This window comes from Paroedura picta, chromosome 2 (assembly GCF_049243985.1).
Source record: "Paroedura picta isolate Pp20150507F chromosome 2, Ppicta_v3.0, whole genome shotgun sequence".
Lineage (NCBI taxonomy): Eukaryota > Metazoa > Chordata > Lepidosauria > Squamata > Gekkonidae > Paroedura > Paroedura picta.
The window spans coordinates 145293286-145307352 of NC_135370.1; the positions used below are offsets into that span (position 1 = coordinate 145293286).

At 39.5% G+C, this 14067-nt stretch overlaps 2 protein-coding genes across 5 annotated transcripts in view; one reads left to right on the plus strand and one right to left on the minus strand.

Moving 5' to 3' along the window:
• Positions 1-8372, plus strand: part of SRP54 (signal recognition particle 54) — a 42254-nt gene extending 33882 nt beyond the window's left edge. Inside the window, exons 16-17 of the mRNA XM_077323110.1 lie at positions 4802-4899; positions 6434-8372. Coding sequence (XP_077179225.1) covers positions 4802-4899; positions 6434-6646 — 311 coding nt within the window. The 3' untranslated portion in view covers positions 6647-8372. The remainder of the gene's footprint in view (positions 1-4801; positions 4900-6433) is intronic.
• Positions 8373-9166: 794 nt separating this feature from the next.
• PPP2R3C (protein phosphatase 2 regulatory subunit B''gamma) overlaps positions 9167-14067 on the minus strand; it is a 65196-nt gene continuing 60295 nt past the window's right edge. For all 4 annotated transcript variants that reach the window (XM_077323103.1, XM_077323102.1, XM_077323101.1 and 1 more), the window contains exons 11-13: positions 13373-13510; positions 11276-11335; positions 9167-9579 (exon numbers count right to left, since the gene is read on the minus strand). In XM_077323103.1, the coding sequence (XP_077179218.1) occupies positions 9391-9579; positions 11276-11335; positions 13373-13510 (387 nt within the window). In that variant the 3' untranslated portion in view covers positions 9167-9390. The remainder of the gene's footprint in view (positions 9580-11275; positions 11336-13372; positions 13511-14067) is intronic.

Here is a 14067-nt window from a genome sequence, read left to right on the forward strand (position 1 = left end):
CACATGCTGTTATTTCTGTATTTATTCAGACTGCACATGCTGTTATTTCTGTATTTATTATTTATAGTCCGTCTTTCTCACTGAGATGTAAGGGAGATTACACCGTGTAAGTCAGTACAATCAATAGGACGAAGAGATATTGAATAAACAGTATAATAGGACTAGGTTTGCCAAAACCTTAAACATGTGGGGGAACCTTCCTGATGTCTTCAGACACACGATTTCACAGGGTCGTGACCACTACAGAAAGTTAACGTGTATGTTGATCTTGTCCATATGTATGATGGCACCTATACAAGGCAGATGAGCAAAGTTGTATGGTATGGTGTAGGAGTATAGAGTATGCTGATGAGGGTCCAAGGCCACAAAGAGCTTTGTATGTGATGGCCAATACCTTAAATTGAACATGGTAACTAATGGGCAGCCAATGGAGTAACTGTAGTATGGGAGTAATTTGAGTAAATACAGTAATACAGTGGTCTCCAACCCCCGGGCTGGGGACTGGTAGCGGTCCGTGGATCAGTCAGTACTGGTCCGTAGCTCCTCCTCATCCTCCTCCTTGGCTGCTGCCTTGGGGGCTGCCCTGCCATTCTCCCACTGGCTCACCTTTGGTGCTCTCCGGTGGCTGCCATGGCTGGGGCTGCCCCTTGGTGTGGCACTGCGCAGCTGCTGCTGGCAGTGCCCCCAGTGGGTGGTGGGAAGTCACAGGTGCTGGCGGGAAAGCAAGCAGAGTAGAGGCTCAGGCAACGACATCCCTTGGCAAAGACTACCCCACCCCCCCGGGCCTCAGTAAAATTGTCAAACGTTGACCGGTCCCCAGTGATAAAAAGGGTGGGGACCACTGCAGTAATACATACCCTAAGTTGAATTAATTGGATATTATTGAACAGAGCAGCAGTAGAATTAGCTTGGAAGATTTTTCCCAGCAGTCCTCTTTTATTCTTGGGAAAATTATGTCTGGAGCCTCATGACTTGAGTGGACAAAAAGCTGCATAGGTTGTGGGAACTTGCATAGCTTTTTGTTCATGTGGCTCAAAAGGAATTGTTGAGAAGGAGAACGCAATGAAAAACTGCACATGTTGAGCTGGTGATTGGTTGACTACAATCCATTATAATAAGATGAAATCTAAAGCATGTGCATTATTTCAGGCACAGTCTTGCATAGGAGGTAGTTCTCTAACTGTAGAGCACATAATAAACTTGGAGTGTGGGTACTGTAATCAACAGTGCACTAAAGATGTTTTGGGACTTTGGAATAAGTCATAAGAAATTTAGAGAACAGTTTCATCCTTAAACACTCTTCAAGCTATTTGGAGTGGTTTTGTTAGTTATCTTACAGTTTCTATTTTTCAAATAGGTAGCCGTGTTGGTCTGAATTAGCACAACAAAATGAGAGTCCAGTAGCACCTTTAATACTAACAAAGCACTCTTCCTCAGATGGTAGTTCATAGTCTGAGGAAGAGTGTTTGCACTTAAAAGCTCACGCCTTGAATAAATCCTTGTTGGTCTTGAAGGTGCTACTGGATTCTATTTTTGTGGAACACTTGCCCTTTGTACTTTCATCATCTGGGTAGAAAGATGCCTCTTGTGATTCACAGTTCTACAAGCCAAAAGCTATATAAGCCATTTTGAGAATATCAGCAATTGGAGTAGCTAGCAGTCTTGTATGGACAGCATATTGACTACGTTTATATGTAAGAGCTTTCCAGAGTAAATCTAGTGTGTCTATGAATTGTTACTTTATTTTGTACATTTTTTGTCCCAGTCCCCTTCCAAGGAACTCAGGATGGCTTATGTTCTTCCTTCTTCTGTTTTATACTCACACAAGCCCGTGTGGTAGGTTAGACTGAGCTTGCATGGCAGAATGAGGATTCATACCTGGGGATTTCCCCAGATCTAAGTCTGAGACTCCATTCTGCTGAATTAAAGTATAAGCATTGTGCACTGAGTGGTGAGAATTCTAAAACTTCATTCTTGCTTGATTATTCAGTCTTGTAGCACATTGTCAAAGGATAATCTCAAGTCATGAAAAACAAAGCAGTGCATTTAACTTATTTTATATTGTCAACTGTGTAGCTACAATTAAATGTTTTACTTTTTTTCCCCCAGGCAACACTTACATGGGGGCCCTACTTATGGTTTCATATGTTAAGAGTTGCCACATCAACACTCTCAGGTATTCATTTATTACATTTGTATATTTAGACCAGTGGTCCCCAACCTTTTGAACCTCTGGGCCCCTTTGGAATTCTGAGAAAGGGTGGTGGATGCAACCACGAAATGGCTGCCACAGGGGGGCAGGGTACTTTTAAGAATACATTGGGAAGAAAGGAGTGGGAGACAGATTTAAAACCAACAGTGTAGTGGCCTTTGCCAGTAAACCAACATTACTTTAATCTGCACAGCTTATCAGAACCTGTACAGCAAAAGTGACCCATTTGGCTCCGTCCACTTTTTGAAAACACTTGGCTGCTGCTATGTAAGGTGTCAATGGGCACCAAGTTGAGGACCCCCTGATTTAGCTTAACCATACCAGGGGTAGTCAAACTGCGGCCCTCCCGATGTCCATGGACTACAATTCGCATGAGCCCCTGCCAGCATTTGCTGGCAGGGGCTCATGCGAATTGTAGTCCATGGACATCGGGAGGGCCGCAGTTTGACTACCCCTGATATAAACATTGTGCAAGCCAAATTTTGTGAAGTGGTGAGTATGTGTACCTCTGAATGTGTGTGGGGGAAAACTTTATTTAATTTTTCTGTCCCTTTTAATGGATATTGACATGCAAAAAACTCCTGTCACATTTCATTGCTAACCATCAGAAAGAAGTAAAAGGGTGGCAGCTCCCATTTTTACAAAGTGATGCAATTTACCTAGGGCTGGTCTACCTATAATGCTTTCATTTGGAGGTTCCATTGTTCTGAGGCTGCCAGTGTGGCTCAATGATAACTGAGCTTTCAGATCATGGATTTCCCTATGTTTTTCCCTTTCCTAGTCCACGGAGCTGTCATACCTCCCTCACCAGTAGGTTTTTTTGGAAGTTTTTAAATGCAATTCAGATAGTGATGTATTGTTATATTATGTCATTGACCTCTGGGTAAATGGCTGCTGCAGGGACCATGGTAGAGAAAATGGCTGGCATGTTGGGCAGGAGAATCCACACTTGCCTGTCTTTATGGCATCAAAGTATGCTTTGTAAAGATGGTTTCTAAAACTTTGAAGCAAAGTAGGTTGTGAAAACTCAAGATGTGCAGAATTGTACCATTATTATTTGTGGAAGCAGGGAAACTCCCAGTTTACAGCAGCATCTGTGCACAAAGTGGTTGTGCAGACCTAATTAGCATAATTTAGTGCCTACTCTTCAGCATTTAAGTTTGCACCTACTGCTTAAATGGAGTCCGGGGAATGGTAGAGGACAGGAAGGCCTGGAGGATCATTGTCCATGGGGTCGCGATGGGTCGGACACGACTTCGCACCTAACAACAACAACACTCTTCAGCATAATCTAGTATAGTGATAATCAGAGGCTTGGGAGCTACATCTGCCTCTTTGACATGCACCGTTCCCAAATATGGCACCAACCCCTTGGTTCACGAAAATGGGCAAGAGTGTTGCCCAGTGGAGCTTGGTGTTGTAAGTTTTAGATAGTAGCTGCTGGAGAGATTGGAGGATGGGTGATTTGTAGGCCCTACACTATGGACAGAAGTAAAGGGCTTGGAAAATCATGTGGATGCAAGCAGTTTTATATAATTGTGTGTGTATGTATTTTAGATAGGTTGTCATTTAGGACATATATTAGTCATGTGGCTCTTCTAGTTTAAGATAATCGTGAATGTGGCATTCTGCAACCCCAGAACCATTGCTCCAGTACAAATGGGCTATTGTTTCATTTAGTCTTTATTTTCTACAGTTTCCTTCTAATTTTACAAATTAGGTACAGGATTCAGCATTATTATACCAAATTAGGTTTCTATTATTTACTTTACTACTGTCTATTTTCCTTAAAAAAAAACTTGCCATGCAAATCTGAGTCGCTGGAGAAAATTTGGAATGAACTGTGCAGAATGTATAAGTTAGAGAAAAGATTTTCAAAATATTTTTAATAGGATGCAAGAGAACAGCATAGTATAAATTAATTTAATATGCGGGAAGATAAACTGGATTTGATTTTAAAAATTTTCATTATAAAGGCAAGTTAGCCAGGGGTATAGGGCAGTGACTTAATTGCAAACTCTTCCTTAATGGGAACTGAGTTTACATGACTTCCTTGTCTGCACAGCACATAGACCAAGCTCCACAGAGTGCCCAAATAACCTACTGTTATAATGGTATTGGGATTTAGAACATAAGAAGAGCTGTGGATCTGACCAACCCAGCAGACCATCTAGTCAACTTTCAATCTGTAGACAACCAGTTGCCTTGGATACATAGAGGCCAAACTGGTCCCCTGATATTACTGGTACTGAGAGATTTACTGCCTCCAAACATTTTAAGGGTACCTCTGTGATTTACGATTAACAACATATAAAAATGGAGCTAAGATGATCTGGTCTTGCATTCTAAGAAGAATTTTTAAAATATATTTTTTGGCAGCTTCCAGCCTGGGCAAACCTCTCAGATATAAAGGGCTTGACTAGCTGGTCAGTTTGGGTTTAAATAAGTCTTCAAAAAGGGAATTGTAATCTAAAGAGGTAACATCTTTGCAACACTGACCCTTGGGTATGTGTGCATGCGTTTAAGGTGTGCAGCAGGAAATGGCACTCCTTAGTCTTGCTTAAATATGCGTAAATTTTGTTCATTTAGTGTGTGATTTCCTTGGGGAAAAGATCGCCTCTGTCTTGGGAATCAGCACGCCAAAATACCAATATGCTATAGATGAATACTACAGGATGAAGAAAGAGGTGCGTTTCTCTCTGTATATTTTGTCAGTACAGGCATTATCAACATGTTAGCCTGATTTTTTAAAATATATGTATTTGAAAGTGGTGTTTCAGTTTCTCCTCTCTTTCTGCCAATGCATGCAAATCTAGGTTATGTTGCTTTGACTGTCCCCTTAATCTGTTTGTCAGGATAATTTTTTAAAATGGGAAATCTTGGAGCAAAGTAGTCTCAGACAGGGTGTCTGTAGGACCCATTATGCACGGGGGTTTTAGCGCACATTCGGGGTGGAATGGCGGCGACTAAAATCACGGATAACGCACGGAGCCGGCTGCAACCGGCTGCAGCTTCGGTGCATGCCGCCGAAAAAGCCGCGTCAGTGAAACGCGGAAGAAAGCGCAGCTTCCGGGTGAGCGGGGCGCAACCAGAAGCGGCGCCCGGATCGGCGCGTGCATAATCGGTTACTCTGGGTTTTGCCGCCGTCGCGCCCCGCCCCGTGTATAACCGGTATGCGTCGCGTCTTCCCCCTCCGCTTTTTCGATGTGACCCAAATTCGCCGTTTCGGCGGCCGTGCATAATGGGCCTAGGAGAAGAAGAGTTGGTTCTTATATGCCGCTTTTCTCTACCCGAAGGAGGCTCAAAGCGGCTTACGGTCGCCTTCCCTTTCCTCTCCCCACAACAGACACCCTGTGAGGTGGGTGAGGCTGAGAGCCCTGATATCACTGCTCAGTCAGTACACACTTCAGCATTAAATATTTGTGTGCGAAGAACAAACTCAGAATGTCATTCTGCTGCTGTTAAGTATCAACATCTTCTTCAGTTGTTCCTTTACCAGAATTTAGAAGAAATGAATTGGATATGATGACTTTTTTCAGGGTGGAGAAAGACTTCCTTCAGTGAACTTGGGGTTAATATGACCTATGGACACAAAGTTAAATGAGCACAATGTTTTCAGGAATTTGATATGAATATTGTAGGAGAAAATGCAGTGAATGTAGGTTTTACTTTGTGTGGATTAGGGTTGTTTTAAATTAGAAATCTTATTTTAGAAATACATTGCTTATTACAGAATTATTATTTCTTAAAGATATCAAACTACTATTTTATAATGCAGAATAGAAGTGAAGAAAAAACACATCAAATCTTTTTCTAGAAAACAGCTTTTAGAAAGAGAAACAAGGAGGAGAAAGATCCATAATATTGTAATTGGAAGTATTGGAAGGGCAGGAATATAAATAAAAAATTATAATTTCCATAAGTTATTTCATTCTGTTGCATTTTACTGATCTATATAGTCTAGAATAGTACTCCATTTGCTTCTGAAATCTGATGTTAGTCAGTTGTGCAACAGATATGTAAATTTTGCCATTGTCACATATTCAGCCATTTGATTTGACCAGTCCATAAGATCTGGTAGAGTTTCCTTCCATCTTGATGCATACAGAATCCTTGCAGCTTTTATCATATACTTAAGTTCACTATCCATTCTAATGTTATTTGGTACTATATTTAACAACAGACATTTTGGATCTAATACAAATTTGATTTGTTTTTAAGGAAGAAGAGGAGGAAGAAGAGAACAAAATGTCCGAGGAAGCAGAAAGAAGGTATCAGGAGGCACAGAACCAGGTGCAAGAAGGGAATCCTGTTCAGACTGATCAGCCAGAGGCTGCAACCTGTAATACGTTTGTCAATCTAAACTTTGAAACTGAAGGTGACTGCCCACCTATTGTGGAAAGTAAACAGGACATCACTCCAGTGTCTGCTTAGAATGAAAACGTTGCATAATAATTCCATGTTACTTGTCAAAGTTTGTAAGTCTGTCTTATGCATGTTCAGTGGGATGTAATTTATTTAAAAGGATAGTTTGGTGGGAAGATTAATGTCTCTTCAGTCACCATCTGTCTAAAAAAGGCTAAGGCATTTTGCTTAACCTGTCTATTAGATTGTAACATGCAAATAATTTGGTCCTAAACTAACTTCTCTATCTATGCAGAACAAGTAAAATGTCTTTTCCTGAACATCTGGTGCCTTGTTGACAGTTGTGGACAGAGAACCGTGCTTCTTTGTTGATTTTATATATTTATGATGACGTTACTTAAGGAAACTTGGGTGGAAGACTGCTAGACTAAATCGAACTAATTCACAAGGCATCTTTGTGACTTAGTTTAATTGCCACTATTGCATGTGTTTTCAGTCATACAGTTTTTAGCAACCTGGCTTTGTTTGGTACCTGTTAAACTCTTTTCTAGATGAGTTTATCAGACCATTTTGTTGTCTTGTAAAGGACTCTCCTATTATTGGTTTCCCTAAAGCATACTGTTACTGCTTAGCAGAAAGAAATTTAATGTACAAGGCCATCTAGTCAGTTGTCTGTAAATGCTGGCTTTATTAATTGTGCTGAGAAGGAAACTCCGCTGAGATTCCAGCATTCAAAATGACAATGTATCTCTACTTTGTAAAATTCTGTAATGGGTGCTGAACTTGATGAATACTGGGAGTGAAAAGTTTTTTTTAAAGTATTATTTATGATGCTGGGCTAAAGTCTGCTAAATTCATTATTGGTGTTACACTTCTGCATCCCCCCGCCCCCAGCCTAAGTTTTAAAACCAAGCTAAATTAGTGACAGGGATTAATTTTTGTATTGCATTTAAATAAGATTTGCTTATTATGGAAATAAAGAGCAGTTTTCTAGATGGCAAGGTATTCTAGCTTTGTTATATGGAAACACTTTCTTCAGGACAATCTTTCACAAAACAACCACAGGACAAATGTTTGTAGGTATATAGAGCAGGATGCAGAAGGCCTTCACAAAAACGTTGTGCCTGAACTGTTTGTGTTGAGGCTTTGAATGGGTGGACTGAATTCATATTTTTAAAAACACACTTAATGAATTTAATTTAGTCTTGAGTCCTTTTACTAAAAACCTATGCACTTGTATAAAACATGTGGAGGCTTGGAGGCAGCAGCACAGTGCACACCTATCCTGTTCTTCAGTGCCTGGGAGAAAAAAAAAGACACCAGTTGATGTATCTGGAAAGGCAGAGAACACACCCACTTGCTGTCATCATTTTTGGCAGGTGCTCAGAGGAGGAATACTTTGAGAAGTTTTGCTTAATTTGAGAATGTTACAATAGCTTTAACTAAAGATAGTTGCAACTATTTTATTTAATTCTAAAGTTTGCATCCCTCTTTGACGAGAGAATCATGCTCATTTCAAGTCAGCCTTAAACTAGTGTGTGTCAGGTCTCTGTGTGGTATCTTTATACAGTGACAAGCCTAAGATGTCACCGTTAAGAACTGAATATTTTGATTGTCCAGATCTAGAATTTTTCCTAGTCAAAATGTTCTTGCTACATGGAATGAGTATGGACTCACCGTCATGGAATTGCTCTAGTCAGCTGTGCCTTACCTTTAATATTTTTTTGTGTATGCAAATGATACAAAAGTGTTTCTTGTAAATGCATTAAAATTTTATATTTAATATAATTTTAAATCACTGTTGCTAAGAGTCATTCTTATAGTATAGGCACAACACGCTTTCTGAAATACTCAGGATGAAGTTGGAATTCTTCTAAGCCAACAGATGATAGCACACAGTGGAGTCACAAAAAAGATATAACTGATGGTAGTTGGTTTTCCTGAAATGTTCTATGTTCAGTATATCCATCCGTACAAATTCTGTAGAAACCCAGGTATGACTCCAAACCCTGTATATGTAAGATCTTGCGGCATTGAATAAAAGAAAACTTTATTATAATTGTGAACATTTGGATTGACAAGAACTGATCACTATGCCATCCTTAACATTTGTGATTTCTTTAGAATTAGGCTGTAAGCTGCTCTGATCTGGATGGCTCAGGCTAGCCTGATTTTTGTCAGCTCTCAGAAGCTAAGCAGGGTCAGCACTGGTTAATATTTAGATGGGAGAACACCAAGAAAGTCCAGGGTTGATATGCAGAGGCAGATAATGGGAAAGTACCTCTAGACATATCCTGCCTTGACAGCCCTATGAAGGCTGCAGCCCCATAAATTGGCTGTAGTTTGATGGCACTTTCCACTACCACAGGCTATAGGCTGGTAATTCAGTGAATTTATATATCTGGCATTAAATACAAATGACAGTTGCAGACTGCTTGTTTCAAGTAGGAAAAGTTAGTCTTTGTATAGCAAAGGTTCAAGAGAGACACAATCACGTATTGTTCTAAACCACAAAAAAATTCAGATATAAGTTGTCTTAACTGAAAAGTGGTGTGCTATTCCTCCATTCAAGAAATAATTCAATAAAGATTTGCCAGGCAACTTAACTTTATTTAAAACAAGACAATAGCTGCCAGAGACATTTGGGGAAGGATTCATATAATGTTCATTATACAATCCCTTTACAAAGCTTTAGTTTTGCCCATCTGGGGCTGCATGGTAGCTTTATGGATTTAGGCAATGAATATCTTCTCTCCAAATGGTCACAGTAACAGTTGGGTATATCTCCATGGATACAGTCTACTCCTGTTAAATCATGTATCATCCAGATCTGTTGTGTTGTCATTATCACTTGCTACAAGAACCTCTCTGTTCTCATAAGTCCAGAAGCCATTAAGATCAATTAAAATGCTAGTGACAGTGTCTCCTTGGCTACTGTTGATTAAGTCCTGAAGGGAGATTTTGTAAGGATTCTTTGGCTTCACCATATCAAATATTTCATCCTAGAAAACACAAGCATTAGCATAATTATTCAATTATAAATTTTGGATTGTAAGAAAATAAATTTTTACTTCCACTTTTGACATATCACTGCTCAGATAAAGAAGTACAGAATGACCTTACTGAAAAGGAATGTGAAACTATACAGTTCAAGAGTACTTTTACACTTGCCTTCTAGGAGCAGTAAAAATCTTAAGTGCAATGATGGCCTGTATTGAAGGAGCCTGTTACTAGAATACGAAGGATGAAAATGGGACCTTGTTGCTAAGCCACAGTGGCTATTAGGCAAGCCACTATCTTCAGAAGAGGCATATCAATTAAGAACATAAGCATATCTTTCAAAGTCTATTATTATAGTCGATAAAATAAGTATATATTACAGCTACTTTGAATCACTCCACAGCCAGCTGTCCCCAAGTTGTCTCTTCATTTCCGTATAGTAGTGAGATGGGCAAGTTTTTTGTATGTTGCCACGTACTTCCTCTTTGTTATATGTTAACCACCCTGAGCCTGAAGGGAGAGTGGTATAGAAATAAAATAAATAACTATCCCCCCCAATCCTTTTGCAAGAAAACTTCCTATGTACATCAGCTGTTTGTTGGAAGATGCAACAGTGCATAAAGGACAGTATCTTCATGCAAGCTGCTTTAAATAGCTCTATGTGGCAACACCCAAGGTGGCAGGCAAGCCATTTGTTTGCAAATGGCAGGGGGGAAAAATGAAGAGAAAACAGCTTGATGCAAATGGTGGCATTAATACATTATCCGCCACCCTGGAGTGGATTTGATGAGGCTTCTTATAACCATTATGTGCACTGGCACTCAGCCTAAGCTAACCAAAATACCGTGTTGTATTCAGTGACCACTTATCGATGGTGGAGCTTTTTCCTACCACAAGTACTTGTTTCCGCCAGAGGCATCAGATGTAAATAAAAATGTGTCAACTGTTCACAGGTGACCAGGACTAGTAATGGAAAGCAGAGGGAGTGATGAACTGCTATGCTATCCACCAGTTTTTGCAACATCAACTGCCATTTTGTTCATTAGTCTTGACCTTTATAAAGAAGCAGCTTCATGTGCCGATAATAAGAAAACCAGTAAATCCTAATAATCTCGAACAATATTGCAAAATAAAGGTTTATTGGACTGTAGATCATTGTCTCAGCTAGCAACAATTAATACAAATAAGAATGGCAAATAGTTTTTTTCAAGTTCTTGGATACTTTTAACAGATGAACTGAAAACTAGAGACTCTTCTGGTAGAGTCACTTAAAATGCCCGAATCCTGCTCTTCAAGGCACCCTTGGGAAATGGCTGATAACCTTTTAGAAGTATAAACATATAGAAAAAAAATATTGACAAATACCGTTAAGTATGCTTCAAATATCCCTTTTATCAAAACTAGCAGCCTGGATAGCCCAGTCTTGTCCTCAGCTCGTCAGTGCTGGGGGGCCAACAGCTACTACTTGGATGGAAGCCCACCAAGTAATACAGAGGCTGCTCTGTGGAGGAAGGCACTGGCAACCCACCTCTGCTGCTCTGGCTTGGAATGATCCTGAGGATGGGGTCACCAGTTGCAACTCAATGACCCATTCTTCAGTTAAACTGAAGCAAACATAAGGGTACAGGTGCACTCACATTAAAAAAAAATATTTTTAAGATCCAGTAACGACTTATATATTTTTATTACAACTCTCACCTTGACATCCTGAAAAGAAACTGGCTCTTGTCCATGTATTTTCATCTGTTCTTGAATAGCCTGTACAAAATACAGAAATAAGCTAAGAACAACAAGCTCCCTTGATTAAATCTCCACTAATTATGTCACTGCTATAACTAATTATGTCCCTTCCTTTTCGGTCCTGGCCCCTACCTGGTGGAAGAGCTGTTGGCCCTGTCGGAGCTCTCTGAGTTCCGCAGGGCCTGCAAAACGGAGCTCTTCCGCCAGGTGTTTGTCTGAGGCTGGGTGGTGGCCCGGGGGCTAAGATTGAGCCCCTCTCCCCAGAGGGGGAGGCCAGTATTAGACTGGCCTGGTTCCCCAGATTGTTCCACCCTATGCCCAATTATCCATCTGCTCCCTTCTGCTCATCCAGTAGGCCTGTATGGGAATAGTTTTTTTCTTAATCACCATCATTGTGACTGAGTCATTGTTTATGGGGTTTTAATGGGGAATTTTAATAGTTTTTAATGTACTGTATTTGTATTGAAATATTGTGAACAATATTATTTATTCATACAAATCAAATTAATAATAATAATGATGATGATGATGATGATGATGATGATGATGTATCTTAACTTGTCAGCGCAATATGATCATTGCACCCTGGCAGCTAGAAGGTATATACAGTTAATTCTGACAACACTGTTGTGTGAAGATGCAGATGCCTTACCATATGTATCCTATTTGCTTTAACTAGCTGTTGCTCTCCAAGGCAGAGGTCTTCCTCAACACTAGCAAACAGATTGTTACTGGAGATATCAAACCTGAGTCCTTTTAGCTCGCAAACCATGTGCTCTCTCATTGAACTATTACCCCTGCTATTTGGAGAAGTGGGTGGCATGAAGGCAGGGTGAGAGAAGGTAGGGGTTGAATTAATTCCTTCCCAAACAGGTGATCAGCACTATCAAAGCCAAAAGGGCCAACCATCTGTTCAGTCCATGTGCAACAATTTCTACCTCCTAGCCCATTTTGAAGAAAAGGAGGACTGAGGCAGACAGCATGCTTCATTGTTAAAATAAGCTTTTAACCCAGACGTTGAGATGAACTGTGTAAAGTGTATGCTGGAAGCAAAAATAATTGGAAGATGAAGGGCCAATTGATGTTTGTTACAGAGGAATTAATCTGTTCCATGCTGCTAAAAGAACACAGCTCTGGATGGATTTTAAGCCTGCAGAGCACTTACTGTAAAAGCTTTGAAAGTATTCCAGATTTTTTTGGAAACTCTCAGCTGAATTATCCTACCCCTGAAACATTATCAGCAGAATACTTTCCTTTAATAGGCACAGAACTGGATTTGATCAATAAAAAGTGGATGTTGGTTTCACAAACAAAACTTTGAAGTGGTTTTATTGATTTTATCTGAATAAAATGTGTTGGATTTGACAATAAAATCATGAAAAGGCATATTCCTACTAGCATTTTGGCTTTTTTAAAAACAAAAATAAAAAAGGAAAAGAATCTCATTTTGATAAACACTTCTATTGGCAGTGGGAGTTAAAATGGTATCTGTCATGGTGTAATATTGATCATTATTTAACAGCTGAATCAGCAGATCTGTGACATGCTGATTCAGTGATCACTGCAACTGTATGAAGCCCTTGGTTACTAGCATTAGGAAACCATAGCCAAGATTTACTTTTATAATAGGATGAAACATTTCTTTCAATCAATGATAGAATTTTACAAAGAAAGCAGTAAAGCAATATTAAATGTTTTTGAAAAGCTGTGCTCTGATCAACTGCAACCAGATAATAATCACTAGTGGTCACTATCAACTCATATCTTCAGGCAAGTCTTGATGTAAAAAGTGTTAATTTTGATGAAAATTTCAATTTTCAGAAAATCAGATTTACAATTAAATCATAACAAAGTATTTTCTTCATGGTGAAAATACTCTGAACTCTTTTTAAAAAGCATTGTAAACATTTATACCTTCCGTGAAAGGTGCCAAACCGCTCACATGGAGCGCTGGTGATTTAAAGTAATTGCCCATTGGTCTTTTAAGTACAGGCACACTGAATGTAACAACACATGTCTAAAAAAAAATTGCTACCTCTACAAAAAGGAACTTACCCTAAAGAAATAATTAAGGGAAAAGACATTCAGGTAGCCTTTGTTCTCTATATCAAGCAGCTTGAAAATATACTGCAGAGCTGCAGGTTCCTTTCTGTTTTCTAATGCAAGTACAAAGTCCAGGTACGTCTTGTAGTCCTAAAAGCAGATGCAATCATGTTTATTATAGTCCTCTTTCTAAATTGATTTGCAAGCAAAACATAAGTGGTGGCTATTTCCTTGTAGGGGAGCAGTTAAGTTTTCACTGACAGACAGCAGGAAACAGAAAATGGTTGCTGAGGGAAGAAAAGAGTGCAGAAAATACTTGCCAGCTATTAGGCAGACAAGCATACCCATAGATTTTTATCAACAGCATTAAAGAGCAATCTATTGAACTTTCAAACAATAGCTTATCACATTCTTTGTTAGGCAATTAAAATATTCCCTGTATCATTCATTCAATTGCCATTGGATGAAATATGGCATGTGACCAAATGTGCTAAAACAGAAGAGAAGACAACTTGCTACTGCTTGTCTGAATCCTACCACAGCTCTGGCACTGTTTAGATAATTCAGAAGAGAACGAAAACTATGCATTGCTGTTCTTAGTGTCAGCTATTAAGTCTTAGTTCAGCATGCATTTGGACAAATTCCTTACAAGAAAATGAACAACCTTATTCAAAAATGACCACAGCATTGTTCCAAAACAATAAGCC